The 18,645-nt window shown below is 37.5% G+C and overlaps 1 protein-coding gene across 1 annotated transcript in view; it reads left to right on the forward strand.

Moving 5' to 3' along the window:
• Positions 1-8,731: 8,731 nt before the first annotated feature.
• Positions 8,732-18,645, forward strand: part of LOC103605180 (probable phospholipid-transporting ATPase IG) — a 45,163-nt gene continuing 35,249 nt past the window's right edge. Inside the window, exons 1-2 of the mRNA XM_008589766.1 lie at positions 8,732-8,965; positions 14,603-14,722. Coding sequence (XP_008587988.1) covers positions 8,732-8,965; positions 14,603-14,722 — 354 coding nt within the window. The remainder of the gene's footprint in view (positions 8,966-14,602; positions 14,723-18,645) is intronic.

Raw genomic sequence — 18,645 nt, forward strand, 5'->3', positions numbered from 1 at the left:
GTCCTGGGCTTTTCTTTGTTGGGAGCCTTCTGATAGCAGCTTCAATCTCCTTTATTGTTATTGGTCTGTTCAGATTTTCTGTCTTCTTGGCTCAGTTTATACTTGTTTATAGTAGTCTCGAATGATCCCTTGTATTTCAGATATATCAGTTGTAATATCACCTTTTTCACTTCTAATTTGTGTTATTTGGATCTTCTCTCTTTTTTTAGTTAGCTATGCTAATGGTTTGTCAATTTTATTTATCATTTCAAAAAACCAACTTTTTGATTCATTGATCTTTTGTATTGTTTTTTGGGTTTCAATTTCATTAAGTTCTGCTCTGATGTTAATGATTTCTTTCCATCGGCTAACTTTGGGTTTGGATTATTCTTGTTTTTCTAGTTTTTTAAGGTGAAGTGTTAGATTGTTCACTTGCCATCTTTCCATTCTTCTGAAGTAAGCATTTAATGCGATAAATTTCCCCTTTTGTACGGCTTTTGCAGTATCCCACAGGTTTTGTTATGATGTATCATTATTTTCATTAGTTTCAATAAATTTTTTGATTTCCTGTTTGATTTCTTCTTGGACCTGTATGTCATTAAGTAGAATGTTGTTTAATTTCCATATGTTTGTATAGTTTCCAGAATTTCGTTTGTTATCGATTTCTAATTTTAATCCATTGTGGTTTGAAAAAATACATGGGATAGTTCCAAAGTTTTTGAATTTGTTGAGACTTGATTTGTGACCATTAAAATATTTGATCTATCCTGTAGAATGATCCATGTGCTGATGAGAAGAATGAATATTTTGCGGTTGTTGGATGGAATGTTCTATAGATATCTGCCAAGTCCAATTTGTCTTGTGTGTTATTTAGATCTTGTGTTTCTCTGCTGATTCTTTGCCTGTATGATCTGTCCAATATTGACAGTGGGGTGTTCATGTCCCATGCTATTATGGTATTGGTGTCTATTTCCTTCTTTAGGTCTAATAGAGTTTGTTTTATAAATCTGGCTGCTCCGACATTGGGTGCATATATATTTATGATTGTTATGTCTTCTTGATGGATCAATCCTTTTATAATCATGAGTGGCCCTCATTATCTTTTTATGGTTTTTAGTTTAAGGTCTATTTTATCAGATATAAGCATAGCTACTCCAGCTTGTTTTTCATTTCTATTTGCATGGTAAGTCTTTTTCCATCGTTTCACTCAGTCTATGTGAGTCTTTATGGGTGAGGTGGGTTTCTTAAAGGCAGCATATAGTTGGGTCCTCCTTTTTAATCCAGTCAGCCAGTCTGTGTCTTTTGATTGGGGAATTTAAGCCTTTTACATTAAGAGTTGTTATTGAAATGTGTAGATTTATTCCTAGCATTTTATTGGTTGTTTGGTTGTCTTAGGTGTCTTTTGTTCCTTGCTCTCTGATTTACTATTTGTTTTCCTTAGTGTTTGTTGGTTCCTTAGGTTGTAGATAGCGTTTTTGTTTGTTTGTTTTCTCTTCATGAATGCCATTTTTATTATACTAGTTGGTTTTGATTTTTCTTGGTTTTTTATGGCAGTGGTAGTTATTTTTCCAGTACCAAACTCAGTACTCCCTTGAGAATTTCTTGTAAGGGTGATCTGTGGTGGTGAACTCCCGCAGTTTTTGTTTATCTGGGAAATATACTATTTGCCCTTCATTTCAGAAGGATATCCTTGTGGGGTAGAGTATTCTTGGCTGGCAATCTCTGTCTTTTAGTATTTTGAATATATCATCCCATTACTTTCTGGCTTTTAGGGTTTGTGATGAAAAGTCTGATGTTAGTCTGATTGGGGCTCCCTTATAGGTGATTTGACGCTTCTCTCTTGCAGCTTTTAAGATTCTCTCTTTTTCTTTGAGTTTTGCCAGTTTGACTATAACGTGTCTTGGAGTAGACCTTTTTATGTTGAGTACATTTGGGGATCTTTAAGCTTCCTAAATCTGAAGATCTGTGACTTTTCCTATACCTGGGACGTTTTCTGCCACGATTTTGTTGAATATGTTTTCATTGCAATCTCCTTTTTCCTCCCCTTCTGGAATACCCATGACTCGGATATTAGAGCATTTAAGGTTGTCTGATATCTCTCTCAGATTTTCTTCAATGCTTTTAATTCTTTTTTTTTTTTTTTGTCTACCTGTGTTATTTCAAGCAGCCCATCTTCAAGGTCAGAAGTTCTGTCTTCTACTTCTGCAAGTCTGCTGGTTAAACTCTCTGTTGTGTCTTTTATTTCATTGAATGTATTCTTCAGTTTGGCAAGCTCTGCTACATTCTTTTTCGGGGCATTGATTTCCTTGTACATTTCTTCTTTCAGGTCCTGTATACTTTTCCTCATTTCATCATGTTGTCTAGCTGAATTTTCTTGTATCTCATTCAGTTTCCTTAGATTATCACTTGAAATTCCTTGTCAGACATTTCAAGGGCTTCTTGTCCTATAGGATCTAGAGCTTGAGAGTTATTACCCTTTGGTGGTGTACTTTCTTGATTTTTCATATTTCTGGTATCTTTCTTTTGATGTTTAGTCATTGTGGCAGGGGGTTTCACAGTCCACATGTTTGACACTGTTGTCTGGCTAGGATGTTGCTGGGGTTGCCAATTTGGTATGGTCACCTCAGTGTCTGCTCAGTTGGCCACTAGTGCCTTGCGTGTGTGGTTGCCTCGGGTCTTGGGCCTCTCCAGGGATCCACCTCTCAGGTCAGCATGCACTCGGCTGGGCTGCTGGTTCACGCGGCAGCACCGCAGGATGTGTGGTCTCTGCCAAGCTTCCACCTCCCCTGCTGGACGTTTCCCTGTTCTGCGCGCACTGGACCAGGCTGGTGGGTTGCGTGGTGGCACCGCAGGGCGTGTGGTCTCTGCAGAGCTTCTGCCTCCCCTGCGGGATGTCTCCCTGCTCTGTGCGTACTGGGCCGGGCTGGAGGTGTAGACAGGTGATGGTGGTGAGGCCTACCTGCTGGATCGCGTGGAGTTGGCACCACAGGGCGTGTGGTCTCTGTGGAGCTTCCGCCTCCCCTGCTGGACTTCTCCCTGCTCCGTGCGCACTGGGCTGTGCTGCTGGGTCGCGCGGTGGCACCACAGAGCATGTGATCTCCGCGGAGCTTTCGCCTCCCCTGCTGGACGTCTCCCTGCTCCGTGCGCACTGGGCCAGGCTGGGGATGGGGACGGGTCATTTGATAAATTCTATGTTTAATTTTTTGTTGAACTGCCAAACTGCTTCCCAGAGTAGCTGAACCATTTTACGTTCCTAGCAGTAATATACAAGGGTTCCAATTTCTCCACATCCTCACCAGCACTTCTTTTTTTTTTGGTTTTAGCCATCCTAGAAGAGTGTTACCTTTAAAATGTATGAATGAATATCCCTTTATTTCCAGTGAATATTTTGTTCTTTGATGTCACACTGTTGCTTCATAGTATGAATTGTATTCTAGATCCATAAAACCTATGTCCACCAGCATTCTGGTACATTGCTTTCTAAGAAAGGCCTGCATCTGTTAGGAGAACCCTACCTTTTCCACTTATTCACAGTTTTTATGATTGAAGATGAGGTCTAATGGACTAATCTCATGTCCAAAGTAGTTTCTTCCTTCTGAATATATGTGTTGCTTAAAGCATTTAAAAACACTTTTATTGGAAGTATCTTTTGAGAGTTGCGCTGAAAATGATGAGAAAGCCCCATGCAGTCTTATAGCAGAATGCTCTCATCAGAGGCTTTTTTTTTTTTTTTTTTGGTTTTACACATTTATATTTCTGTCCTTCTCTTTTCCATTTCCCTTTATTCCCCATCTTTTTTTTTTTTTTTTTTTTTTTTTTTTTTTTTTTTTAAGTTTAGCTGTGCCCAGCACATGGGGAGGAGTTGTATCTGCTTGATTTTGGCTTAGGGCAGAAACTGTAATAAATGACTGGGACATCAGCAGGACATCTTAGAATACTCAAATACACTGACTGTAAGATCATTTTTAGACTGTTGGCCCGTCTGAGGTCATTGGTCTGCCAGTCCACCATTAATTGGCCCTCATTAATAATGCTAAAAATGCAAGTGCACTTTCATTTTCAGCCTTTGAGGACTGTCTGCATTCCTTTGGTTTCTGCCATTTTCTTTACCCTTAACTAATGCTGTAGTTATTTTGTTTGTCAACATTTAGAAAGTTTTACATCATATTTGAGTTTATACAGTAGTCTAAGAGTGGATTTAGAAATGTCGTGCCTCATATAACAATGTGAAATGCATTGCAATTAACAGAATTGAGTTTTTACAAACATTTAATTATTGAGTAATTGCTATTGACAAATCTGCTTGCATTACACTGAGCAAGTCACTTAATGAAGAGACCTACAGCCACCCTACTCTTTCATGATTTAGCTGAAAGCGTTTTTCCTGTTCATAGCTTGCCAAGCCATTATATGGAAAATAGTACTGAGGTTCCTCAAACAAGTACAGATAGAACTGCCATATGATCCATCAATCCCACTGCTGGGTATGTACCCAAAGGAATGGAAATCATGTCAAAGGGAGTCCTGCAATCCCATGTTCATTGCAGCTCTATTTACAATAGCCAAGAGTTGGAACCAACCTAAATGTCCATTGTTGGAGGACTGGATCAGGAAAATGTGGTATATATACTCAATGGAATACTACACTGCCATAAAATAAAATGAAATTCTGCCATTTGCCACAACATGGATGAACTTAGGGAAAATTATATTAAGTGACATAAGCCAGGTACAGAAAGAGAAATACCACATGTCCTAATTCATAAATGGGAGCTAAAAAAACAAATAATAAAAAAAAGAAAGATAATAACAATCAGAATAATTCATTGAACTTTCAAAAGGAGAGAACAGAACTGATGCTACTAGAGGTGGGGGGGGGTATTGAGAAATTGGTAAAGGGCCACAAAAAATGATTACATTATGTACTGTTGAATATACTAATTATCCTGGAAAAAAAAAATACAAAACACAACAAAGCTTGCCAGGTATTGTTAATGTTGCCTGTAAATTCTTATAATTGTTCTAGATACTTCCTATGTGTGCTGTAGGAATATCCCTGTTATTTTTAATCATACACTTGAATAAAACTTCAAACTACTGCTTGTCCTGTTTGATAAAAAACATTTGTTTTGAAAAAAGTTGTTTGGTTTGGGGTCGGTTTGGCCTTTAGTGTGAGTGGTGTTTATTTTTGAGAAGTTAGGCATTTTTAATGTATCTAATAAAAATTCTTTTAGCTGGTTTTTTATATCTCTTTTTCATTTTACAGCAAAAACCCTGTGTACAAGTAATTTGCAGTTCTAAATAGTGATCATTATTTTTTAAAATAGCCCTTATGGCAGTTAGTTCTAACCTGTTTTAACTTGCAGTTGTTTGTGACTTGTATGCATAGACATAGATTTTATTCTGTTTTATCAGAGGACTAAACCATTTCCCTAGGGTAATAGGCACATTTGAGAAAGCATTCATTTTTTCAAGTCTAAAGGTTACCGTTAAATAAATTGCCACTGCGGTGCTTAAAATTTTGGGCACTCTAACTCTTAAAGCCTAAAAGAGCCAATGTACCTTCTAGTGTGCCAGAATTAGCACCCTGAAGGAGTTTAATCTAGTCAGTTTATACTTAAACATTTTAAAAAAACATTAGCACACGACCCTTTTCCTGGTCTTTGTGACTTTTCATAACATTTCATCTATTTCTCCTTCCTTTTTTGCTTTGGAGCCTACAAATAAATTTCATCTCGAATACATTATCTTTTCATGTGTATATGTTTGTAAATTATTCTTTAACCTCAGATAATCTCTTCCCCAGCCTTGAATGTTGTTTTTGGTTTTGTTTTAGGGGTCTAGGCTGAAATAGGTGGCAAACGATATAACATCCAAAAACCACATTTCAAGTTTTATTGCTCGAAAGTCTGGCCCCAATCTGCGTCCTCTTAGATCAGATTATTTAGTCAAGCCCTCTCCAAGTTACAAATGAAGAAACAGATTCCAGGACATCCCCAAGATGCAAACAGACCAATTGGTTCTAGAAAGCAATTAGAACCAAGATCTCCTGGTTTCTTGCCTCTCATAATTAAGCTTTAGAAGCAAAAGTACCCACTTGGGATCAGGGTCAAATACTTAATTTTACTTATCTATTTTTGGCATTTAGGGATAGAAATTGTCACAAATATAACATTGACTTCACCTCATACCCTTGAATGCTTTGCCACTATAGCTGATTGTGAGTAGTGTGTGTTTTCCTTACCAATAGACCCTGGATGTGCAGGCGTGTTTGATGAGAGGTAAGAAATATTTCGGAGTAGCATAGCCTAAACCATTGTTGTACGGAACATGATGCCACTTGATCTTCTTTGAAGGGAAAAAAAGAGTTCCGTGGTCAAATAATTTTAGTAAATGCTCTCTTACGCAAAGCTAAAGAGGTTTCTTTACTTCCAGATTTTTAGAGCCTTTACTGTATTAGTATGCATTGTGAATAGCCAAGAGGAGGGGTTGTAGGAGCAGGCTTCCCCCTTCTCTGAGGAACCTTTGTTAACTTGTTCCTTGTAATGCAGTTTGGGAAACAATGAGTGTTGCATTCTGATTCTTTCCGGTTCATCTTACTGTGGCATACCTAGTTGGCAGTACTCAAAGGCATATTAAAATTTAGCAGTCCAAACAATTTTTGTTTATGCACAAGGCCTTATTTACTATTTATTTGGTGTGCTGTTTTTTCTGTGCTTCAGTATGCTAAAAGTTACACATTATGCTTCAAACATGTTGCTAATTTCTGTAGTTTCTTATAAGCATGTTTTAGGAATAGTTACAATAAGATCATCTGTTAAATTTATAGCAGCACCCAGTCTTTATAGTGCACTGCAGTTTTGAATCCAAAGCTTTGGCAGGGAGGGAAGGGAGATTTAGAGACAGTGTCAATTCTGCTACAGTTCCCAAGTGGCCATGTGCTCTGCCACAAAGGGAGAAATGAATTCCTAAATCACAGTGTCACATGAACGGTTCCAAAAGATTAGTGGTGTATGTTATGGACAGCATCCTCCAGGGGCTCCTTGAGTGGCCAGTTGCTGTCAAACGTACCACCTGTCAGCCTTCCTGGTCAATTCTAGTCCTCTTCATGCACACTAAAGAACAGTGTTTTCATCACCAAGCACTCTCTGCCAGTGGACCATATCTCACCCTGCTCCTTTGGACAGGGGTGGCATCAGAATTGCCTGTGCCTCTTCTGTAGAGCCAGAAACATTCCTGCTTTAAACAAAACATTTATACCTGGATGACGTTGAGGACATTCCCTAGTTCTGTGCTGGAGTTTTAATATTCCCATAGTTGGTTAACGTTGCAAACCTCATCCTTTGTTCATGTGAATAGTTTAGAGTAATTTAAAGTGATCTCTGGGTATTTTTGTTAATGCTACTGTAAGCAGTCTTTTAGGTTATGTGACCTTATTTTAAGGATAAGGAAGTTGCAGCTCAGCCAACTAAGCCATTTTCCCCAGGTCTCACATTAAAGAAAACGTAGTTATAAACTATATATTACAGGGTTATAATTTTCTTGCTTCTCCTAATTCCCTCCAAACCTTGCCCTGAAAGACTTCATCTATAGGGAGGGTGCTTTTTTTCAAGAACAGACTGTTCTTTAATACATTATAAATTGAGCAGAGAAGTTGGCTATATTATCATGATTGAATTGAACGCTAGAAATGCTTCACTGCAGAAGTGGCTACCTTTGGTGAGTCAGACTCAGCCCCCCCCCCCGCCCCCCTTGCTTATTCAACTAAGCCATGCTTCACAGTGGAAATTTGCTTTTTACCTACTGTTTTGTTGGAGGTGTTTCAAAAAAAAAAAAAAAAACAGATATAGACTGGATGTGCTATTTAAATTAATTACATTGGCAACTTGGACATTTTTTCTAGCTAGTGTGCTTTCTGTATGGTATTTAACAATTTACCTAGAAAAATATACTCACTGGTTTTACTGGATATGCCCCACCATGTATTTGAACTCGTAGACCTTTTTAGGAAACTTATTATCACTTTTATAATAATAATACTATAACCGAAACAGGAAATAAAGCCCTGTTCAGGCCATTGAACACCTCTTTTATTACAATATATTTTTTTCCCTCTAGCCAGAATTTCTTATTTCTTCTCACAATGTAAGAAAAATTCTTTTCTGGTGATCTAGAAAGTAATTTTTGGATGAGAATTTCTCTCTTCTAAGTAATGATATTGGTAAAGGCATTTCCCCCACAAATACCCAGTGGCTCTTTTCCTTGCAATTTTTAGATATTACTGTTTGCTGCTGATATATAACTTTCTTACCTATGAAATCTCTAAATAGTGAGGAAAATCTTTCAGCCCTAAGGGACCTTCCTACCGAAACCATCTGCTTAGGCCTTGTATATATTTGGACACATTTTTGAAGCTTCGGTGTACAGTATTACAGTCACTCTCTTGGGATGGAGAAACTCAATGTATCATAGTGAATACCTAGATTATATCTCTTCCTCTTAAACTATTTACCTGCCTGCAACCAAAAGTTCATTTGAACCTTCCTCAGAAGTTCAGTGTTTAGCCCTACTTCTTCTTATGGTCCATTTATTGTAAGCAGGGTTTACAATAAGAACTTGCCAAGATGAAGAGAAGTACTGTGCTGTTCAAGATACTGATAGTTTAAGATACTAATACTTTAAAATACAAAAGTTACTAAGGCAGATCAGATCTGTGGAGAAGAGTAACAAAACAATGTGAAATGGTACAATAATGGAGATCAGACCACCAGAGTGTTGCTATGAAGGCTTAAGGAGTAGACCGAGTCTTCTGCTTCCTTTGCTGCCTCCTATGGAAGTACACAAACTTGGCAAGCCACAGTTGGCTCTCTTCCCAAGTTCTGGGAAACTTTACAAGGATCACAAGGATTGGTACAAGTTGCCTGATAATCTGCAGCATTCTCTCTGTGATTTAGCTGCCATTGTGTTAGCAAATTTCCACATATCAGTATGCAGCTGGTCCCATCTTTCCCACTAGCCTCTGAGGTTTGTAATCTATACTTTATTCTGTTCTCTTTTCAGCCAGGTTGGGTTTTGAGGTCCTAGGGCCTTCTTTATTCTTGCTTTTTATTTGCATGTGTATTTTTATCCATTTCCTGAGGGCAATTGTAAATGCTTAGCTGAATTGTCAGTCAATCTCAGTGTTGCTCCAATCTTCAGAGGTTAAGTCCCACCCTATTTAAAGTTTAAGTGTTTTGAATGAAAGGTGGTGTGTAGATATGGGTAGTAAAAGTGCAGAGTAACTTCTGAGGCCTTGTAGATGTGCTCAATTCATCACTAGTTAAGTTTATGTGCATACTGTCAGGCTCTGGATTAGGAAAGATATTTTTTAAGAAGGAAAGTTGAGTTGCTGAGCCAAGTAGGAACTTTGAAAGTCTCAGGTTACTTTCTATAAATGGAAAAACCTCTGAATCATTAAAAAAAAGTTCCTGTTAGAATCTTGAATGAAAATGCTTACAGAATTTTTGATCCATTCAACTCTATTAGCCATCCTTTTGAAAAGCTGCATTTCATTCTTTAGAACCACATTTCAATAACATTGAGGTCCTTGGGGTGAGGGCATGGTGGGGGAGGAGGATCAGATTGGGAACACTTAGAATTGATTATCCATCCCTGGTGAAATTAAACTGCTCAGTGGATCACATTGATATGATGAAAGTCCAACCCTGGGCTTCCAAACAAGGTGTTGGTCTTATCCAAGTCTTCATAGTCATTGTTTTTTCCTAAGCATTGCGCTTGCTGATTTAGGTGTTGGTCAGAATATCCATTTCCTATAGCAGTTTTTATTCAATTAAATGTGCTTTCATTGGGTAATTCCTAATTAGAGACCATCTTTGTGTCTAGGGATGAACTTTGTATATTTAATTGTCTTTTGGTAGGGTGTTTGAGAATTTCAGTTAATGTGACCATAACTAAGCTTTAAAGGCAAAACAGCACAAAATGTCCTGTCTCAGTCTTGCTTCACTTCCTCTGTCAAAGGAAGGAGAGACAGATTAATCACGTAAGAAGTTGCAGTAAAAGCAAAATCTGAAAAGTGCGATTTTAAGGATCATTTTAGAGTTATAACTATAAATTACACATCAAGATTATTCATTATGGCTTGTTATAATGGAGAGGCTTGGAAACCGCCAGCAATTTGACCACTGAATACACGGTAGCAATTTTAACCAAGAAGCTTACTACACTGAAAATGTTCCCTGACACTGTAGTACTCTCCCCTCTGCACCCCACCTCCTCAAGCCTAGCATGGAAATACTGACTTTTGGGAGCATTTTAATAGACATCTGAAATTTCGATGAAATGCTTTTTTCAATTTTGACTTTGTTTGGCTCTTTTAAGACTGATTATGCTGTTGAAAAAATACTAGCACTTCAGAGAAGAAAATAGCTTTGGGCTGGGGTGTGGAGAACAGTTTTAAATCATTGCCAAATCTTCAGAATTTAATAAGGATTTTTTGCTGATTTTTATTTGCTATAGGAACTCACAGAGAGCAGTCCAATGACCAATAAAAATAATGCTTTATTGCCAGGGATGACATCAGTTAAGATTATTTGCTGATAACCTAAGTAGCTTTGCATTATAGCAGGCCCTGTACTTTTTTTTCATTATCAGTGATCTGAATAATCGATGAGAGATTAACCACATGCAAAATGAAATATTGAAGGAGAATCTCATTTTGTGAGCAGCTTAAAATGGTTGGAGGGGGCACTTTTTGAGAGTTATTTCTGTTTTTATCCATTGAAAAGCAAATTGTTTAAATTATTTAAAGAAAAAGTACAGGATTATGTCTGGTGTACTAAAAACATGTAGGATGTTAGTAGGTACAATCCCTGAGTCAATGAGAGAGAGTCTGTGGCAGTAATTCTCAGCCCTAGTTGCAAATTGGAATTGTCACGTGGGGAGTTTCCAGAAAAAATTAAATATTAAATGAAAGGCACAGGCATCAGTATTGTGTTTAAAGCTACTGTGTGGACAGGATTAAGAATCACAGATCTATGGCTAAGTAATAAATTTAAGTCTGCCAACACCTAGAAAGGATAGAGAGGTAGGCTTTGTTTCTGACCCTGTTCCTGCTTTTATAGTGACAGTCTTGTACTGAAGTCTCTATTTTTCCTTAGTTCTTTACCTAGTCACTGGTCTAGAGGCAATCAAGAAACAATTTCTGCTTCAAATGGCTTTCCATTTTTTTATGACTAGCAAATACGTAAGATTTTAAGATAGTACTGGTGGTACTTGGAAAAAGTACTACTTGAATATGAGTACCATTTTACTTTATTTTTATTGAGAGGCTATTTTTGGTATAAATTACTTGCTTTTTCTTTTAAACAATATTTAGTTTATACTGTGAAAGTGTAAATCAAGAATACAAAAGGTTGATTTTTATCCTGAGTAAGAAATTTAAATTGCTTTCTCTGTTAATTCATATATTATAAATATACTTCTTAATATTTTTCCGTACTTTTTATGTAGTGTGTGGTGTGTCATTAGAATAGAGTTCATGCCAGCATATTTCAAGTTAAAAAAAAAATGCAGTTCCTAAGGACATTTGGATGGGAAGCAGTTCGGCACAGGATGGACTCCTGATGAATTAAAATTCATTATGAGGTGGCAGGAATCATACACTCCCACTCCACACTACATTGCATGCCATCCAAATGGGAAGCTTTTTTTATTATTCCTACTTGGAATTTCTCTGCCTTGGCAAAGGTACCTGCATTATTCAAAAATCACAAGAACTGACACCACTGTTTTAACACTCTACATTGGCAGCAAGTAGAAAATTGCAGTGAATTTACACATGAGTTCAGCATTGCCATTTTTATGTGAACTAAACAGTATTACACAGTTGCAGGAAATTTCACCAGAGACTGCAGGTTCATCAGATTTTAGGAAGAAATAGGCAAGGAAAAGTCATCTACTTCTTACTGCCCCACCCTCATTCCTTAGGCCTCTCCAAATCCAAACCTGCCTGGCCTTATTTTGGAAACTGCTCAGAACTGGACATTCTACAGCTTCTTTCGGTCCCCTATTTCATCATTTAACAAATATCACTGATAGGATCTACACACACAACTCCCCTCCCTCAAACCTGCACAATAATTTCAATCCATTTTCTCCAATATAATGGAGATACAGGTCACTTAGGCCTTATTCCAAAGAGATCAGAGAGAGAATGTATGGGGAAAGCTCTTAGTAAAACTGTAAATGCCATTCAGCTGTAGAGAATTTATTAAAATATGATGTGCCTGAAAAAATTTCTTCCTTTTGTTCCCTGACACGGAAGGAAGCTGAAGATGATTCAGAATTGGCGAAGTACTAGTTCAGTCTTGTTTTAAGTTAATCATTGGCCCTGTGATTGAGAGGGGAAATCTATATTGGCAGTGCAGGAAACATCCTGCTTCACTGACCTTCTACCTTCTTTTCCTCTTCTCCCTTTCTACTTGTAGAATGACTTGAGAACTTGCATAAATGGTATCTCTTCCTTATCTACTCTATATCCACTTCTTGCTTGAGTGAAAAATGAAACAGCCATATGAGTATTATATTAAAGGTTGCAAATTGCAGCTTATGTATGGACTTGACATTTTCTGTAATTCAAATTGGTACATTTTAAGGATCAAGTCTGTTCTGAAGACTACAGAGAGGACTTAACCTGCAACAGAAACTAAATAAACTATACATCTGGCAGGTGCATTCACTGTCAGTTCAGGTTTTGCAAAATAAATATTATGGCAAATTTAGTGCTTTTATCAGGAAGTTGTGTCAGACCATGTATACTACTTACCGTTGCAAACAGAGAAGTCAGTTTATGAATCAAAGTTGGTAAAGGTATTGTTTACTTGTTTCCAGGAACTGTTTGAAAGTTTGCCTGCAAATCACTTACTCTTAGTATGCTAAGAACCTTGGACAATCAGTTGTTTTAACGCCCTGTCTTTGGGCAGGTGGGTAGATAGCTAAGATATCCTGCACAGGTACTTAAAGACTTTTTCAAGATCTCCAGGGATCCCACAAATTCTGTTAGACCATGCCAGGGTAGTTTTCTAGAAGTTACCCTTTATATACAGCCTGAATTTCTCTCTTCAGTTTATCTCAATTACTTTTTGAGTGATTCCCTAAAAATCTTGAAGGAAGTACCCCACTAAATAATTATTTCATATGCTTAAATGAAAATGGCAAGGCAAGAGGTTTTATCTATACTTCGGGATGATTTTTGGTTTTTAAACTAAGAAATAATTTTCTGTATAATATCAAGATAAGGTACACAAATTCAGATTGATCCAAACATAGTAGACATTTAGAAAACTTTGCAAGCTCTAGTCTTGCTTAAAATTATTATTTTGAGGGTAGGGATTTACATCTATAATCTTTAACTAGATCATTGAAAGGAAGGAAAATCTTTATGACTACATATTTAAAACATTTTAGGTTGGGGAAATTATCTTTTTAAAACACAATAATGGAAATGTGCAAATTGATCTTGTTTTCTATCATACTTCCTTTGACTTAAATATTTGGTAGTCTCAAACATGATGATAGAGTACCATCAAAGGAGACTATTCCAAATTTATGTAAGAAAGTATATTATTCTGATTTAAGAGAAGAAAGAGTGAAGCCTCAGTGAAATTAAAGGGTGAGATAAAATAAAGCCCAACCGTGGAACTTCTGGATTTAGTGAATCAACTTTTTTTTTTTTTGTCTTTTTTGTGACCAGTAAGGGGATCGCAACCGGCCATCCCTATATAGGATCCGAACCTGTGGCGGGAGCGCAGCTCCCAGTGCCGCACTCTCGCGAGTGCGCCACGGGGCCAGCCCGTGAATCAACTTTTTAAAAATGTAAAAGTGGCAGTAGAAATATATTGTGTGAAATGGGACTTTACAACAATAGGCTCTGAGAGATTGCAAAGGAATCTCTTTCCTGGAAAGCCAAAGAATTAAAAAGTTTCTTTGTAGAAATTGTTGGTCATTCCATTAATAGAGGCAGCCATTCTATTTCTGACCTGTATATTTATAAGTAATTATTTTGTGTTTGGAAGTAGTTTGCATTCTGCTTTCTGCTGCCTGGTAAGGTAGTTGACAAGGTTGTCCTCAGTAGTTGTATAGTAAATGAGATATTCCCAGTGAGACCTTTTCTCAGTTAGTGTGTTACTGTGAAGGTGATGGTTGAGCTTCATTTGGACTGTAGCTGAAAGAAAAATGTCTGGCAGTGAAAATATTGTTTCTTTATGACACTTTCTTTTCTTTTTTTTTTTTTTTGGAACAGCTGGTGGGTATGGTGATCCAAACCCTTGACCTCGGTATTAAAAGGCTGCAATCTAACTGACCAGCCTAGGATGATTTCTTTAATTATTTTAGAATTGCACTGTTGGCCTCAGAACAGTTAGTTCAAGCAACATTTTTACTAATCTTCAGTAGGTCAGCAACTAAGAGCTTAGTGGATTTTGAATTTCCTGACAAGATTTTCTTCTCCCTATTACTCTCTCTCCCCAGATTATAAGCAAACATGCTTAGACAAGAATTCTGAACTTGTTAAAAGCATGGAGAAATGTGGTGAAAAACTGACTTTTTTCCTCTTTCTCTTGGTCAGTGTGCTGGAGAAGAGAAACGAGTTGGTACACGCACAGTGTTTGTTGGCAACCATTCAGTTTCAGGAGCAGAAGCTTACATTGCACAAAGATTTTGTGATAATAGAATAGTCTCATCTAAGGTAAGTTTTTTTTAAAAAACTTAATAGATGTTCATATAGTGAGTTAGATAATGCACTTATTTTTATTTATGCTTCTGAGGAAGCTGGTGTATTTATATATGCATACATGGATGTGCACTTAAACATATCATATACCAACTATGGTAATTATTCCCCTGAAAGGCAGTTTATTTAAAAAAACAAACAACAAAAATAACCCCATCACTTTGCCTTTTAAGCTGAGAGATTATTCACTTGCCCTTCGTTATGACTCACAATACCTGTTGATTATGCGTGTTACTTTAAGCTTTAAAATGTGCTAAAAGCAAGAATTATTTACTTGTGCAAAGCTTCCTGAATTTCCCTTGAATGCTGGACTAGGATGTAAATGATTTGCATTCTTTTAGAGGGTGCTGTCCTGGTATGACTTTCATTTGCATCTCTTTCTGTTCCTCCTGCCAACCCACCCCCACCCCCCCAACGCCCCATTCCACTTTTCAAATACATTACTGGATCAGAAAGGGTGCATTCTGCTCAGTACGCTGCTTGACCCTGTGAACTGTTTAAGAGTTTAATCACTATAGCTGTGTCACCATTCATCTTACTTCAGCATAGTTTAGTGTGAAGAGCAGTGGTCTAGAAGTCTGAACACCTGTGTTTAAATCCTGGCCCAGCCATTACAAGCTCTTGTCACCTTGGCCAAATTAAGCTCCCTGAGTCTGAATGTCCTCATTGGTGAAATGGGACAATACTCCACATGTGAAAACACTTCTTAAAGCTCCTAGTTATCATTCTACAAGTACTGATTTGCTAATCTTTATCTCTGGTTGACCAGGCTAGGTGCTAGGTGCTAGATAACTGGCCCACTGCCATCTCTTGTAGAGTGAAATAGATCTTGATAATTTTTGGTCACTTTCTCATGCAGCCTGTCAAGGCAGAGCTGAGATGTTGTTGATGTTTGGTTCATTGCACATTTGCAATCACTTGGACTTTAAACACAAAATTAGGCCCTTCCTAAAAAAAAAAAAGATTTTGTTTTTCAAACATGCATTTGATTTCTTCTTTGGGTAGCGATAAAGATTATGTCTAGTTAGGAGATTAACATGTAAAATATGGACAGGACAAGTGAAAAATGGTGTTACCTCATGAGCAGATCTATAAGCTAATGGAACACTGTGAGTTTATTTGGATAAAATGTTTGTTTCCTGTTGATCTTATACTCTTATGGTGTTACTGAGACCCCAAGGGTCTGTTTGCTCACCACTCAATAGCCGTAATTGAGAGACAAGAGTTGGTGTAAGGAAAGGTAGCCTTTAATGAGGAAACTGGCAGCCTGGTGAAATGGTGGACTTATTATGTCTCAAAGACTATCTCCATCTCTCCCAGGTTTGTCAAAGGGTTTTATGTAGGGGTCTGTGGTGGAAAGTTGATTCATGGTGACCAAGCAGGGATTTGCAGACATGCTTGAGTGTTTCACATGATCATCAAGGAACTTCCGGGTGGGAGTTGACCAGCGTCGTACTTCATTCTCCATGGGCTCAGTTCCTGTTATTCTCAAATAAGATCAGGTTAGTAAGCTAGTAAAGAATGGCCATCTGGGTTAATAATTTTTCTCTAATTATTTGTGTACAATGTGAGAGCAAGAGTCACTGTGTTCTGGCAATTAGCTGCAGGCTATGTGGCTTAGGTTACAGGAGAGAACAAGTTTTTAAAATCAAAGGTTTAACAAAATGGAGTCACTTCTGTTCAGGGTGTTACAATAGCAAAAATTTTCTTCTCAGCCAGGCGATTATATACCTATGACCCAGCTAGTGAATAGTCCTTTCACTGGAAATTTTGATTCACCCTGTGATATCCAATTAAGCAATCAGTAGTAGTTCTTTGACTCAGGACCATGGACTTGTAGAACTGAAAGGTCCTAAGAGGTCACCGTGTTCAACTTGCTGACTTTACAGATGGAGAAAACAAAGCCAGAGAAATTAAGGTAGTGACATGGTCACCAAGCAGAATTATAGAGCCAGGAGCAGAATTACTTTATAAGGTTTAATGGCTCTGAATAAAGAGTACCTTTCACATATTGTGCTATTTGGGCTTCTTCCTCATTTTCTCCCTCCTTTTGTATCAAAGTAAAGTATAAAATATTGTCTAGGGAATTATTGTTTTCCGCAGTGTTATATGTGAAAGATAGTAAGGTGACATACTGATGATAAAGTGAGTTTTCATTGAACTAGTGATAATCCTTTTGTTGCAATTTACTTTGTTTTCACATTTTAAAAGAATGCATAACTCAATTTAATTCTTACTCTTTATGCATTTAGTAGAATTTTTTCCGTATTTTATTTAGCTTCAGTTTTGCCAGTAGGTAAAACAGTGCAATAGAGTATTTTTTTAAAATAGCCAAGAGACCATGGGGCAAATAAGATCCTGTTTCCAAACAGATTGGCATGCATGCATGTATGTACGTGTGTATGTGTATACACATACACGAATGAAACCAGGATAAAGAAGTGAACATTTCTACATTGAAAGACTAAGACATCTTTTTTTTTTCTTCTGTGAATATTATGTGTTTACAGTTTTTCTGATTAACTGATCTACTTTTTATAAAAGCTCTAGAGCAGAAAAAGAGGAATTGGCAGTATAGTAACTTCAGTAAAAGAATGAAATCTTAATACCATACTTTTAATATAATGAACAATTTTGAGGATAGTATACAGTGTAGTGTTGATGAGCTTCATTCCTGGATACAGAAGACCTAGGTTTGAAGTTAAAGTAAGTCATTTAACTTCCCTACATCTCAATTTTCTTATCTGTAAAATAGAAATATTTATAGTACCTACCTCATGGGATTGTGAGCACGAAATAAAATAATTCACATAAAGAATTTAGTACTGTAATTGGCATGTAGTAACAATCTAATAAACAGTAGCTGCTATTGTCATTTGTGCTTCTGTGATTATTATTATTACAGTACTGAGCAGTGTGGAGAAAATAGAGTAGTCAGGCTCCCTTGCCTCAGGTCTGGGTGGGGTTGGTGTGGCATATTCATTGTAAACAAGCTGTGAGTGGAGGTAGTGTGCATGCTTGCCCATGTATCTTTTTAGTTTTGTTGCTATTCTTGTGTTCTTCAGTTTGTGAAGCAGCAGCTGGCTGGCAGAGAGCTGTGTCTAAAAATAGAGCATGTTTACTTTGCTGGCAGCTGCTCGGGTTTTTTTGGACTTTGCCAGTAGCAGTTGAGTTCTGAGTTTCTCTTTGGACTGCCTAGCTCTCAGAGGCGCTCTCACATGCGCATGTGTACGCGCACGCTGAATAAAGACTACTCTTCCTTCAACCGAGGCTCCAAGGACCTTTCTTCCACTTACCTGGCTTGTAGACCTGAGTGTAAAGGGTTTGTGACCCAGTCTGGACAATGCGCTTGAGGGGTCTTTGAGGTCCAGACCCAGCCCTAGCTCTACAAGCAGCACTATCGATTTCCTCAGGGTCATGTATTTTGAATGTGTGTGGGGGTAGTCTCTTTTATAACACCACACTCTAACCACCTGAGCTAACCAGCCAGCCCAGGTAGTCTCTCTTAAAAAGAGGTCTTCATGTCTACTCTGGAGAGACCAACAGTTTCATAATTTAACTTTATCTTTCTCATATTGTCTTTTGACTATTTGTATTTGTACCAGAATCTTTTAATTGGAGAAATAAACAATATATAGAATATGTTAGCTGCCTTCCAACTTTGTAGCAAGTGTTGATTTCCTTTGTCCACCCTTCAGTAATTAAAAATAAGTCTACCATAATTGGGTGCTTTCTTTATTTGCTTGGAAATAACATTAGTAATGTCATTATAATGCTGGGAATAAATGTTGTTAATGCAGAAACACTGATGACACTTTGACCTACTTCAAATTTTATTTACTTATAAAATTACCGTTCTTCCCCCCCCCCCCCCCCCC

Source organism: Galeopterus variegatus, unplaced genomic scaffold (genome assembly GCF_000696425.1).
Source record: "Galeopterus variegatus unplaced genomic scaffold, G_variegatus-3.0.2 Scaffold5643, whole genome shotgun sequence".
Classification (NCBI taxonomy): Eukaryota; Metazoa; Chordata; class Mammalia; order Dermoptera; family Cynocephalidae; genus Galeopterus; species Galeopterus variegatus.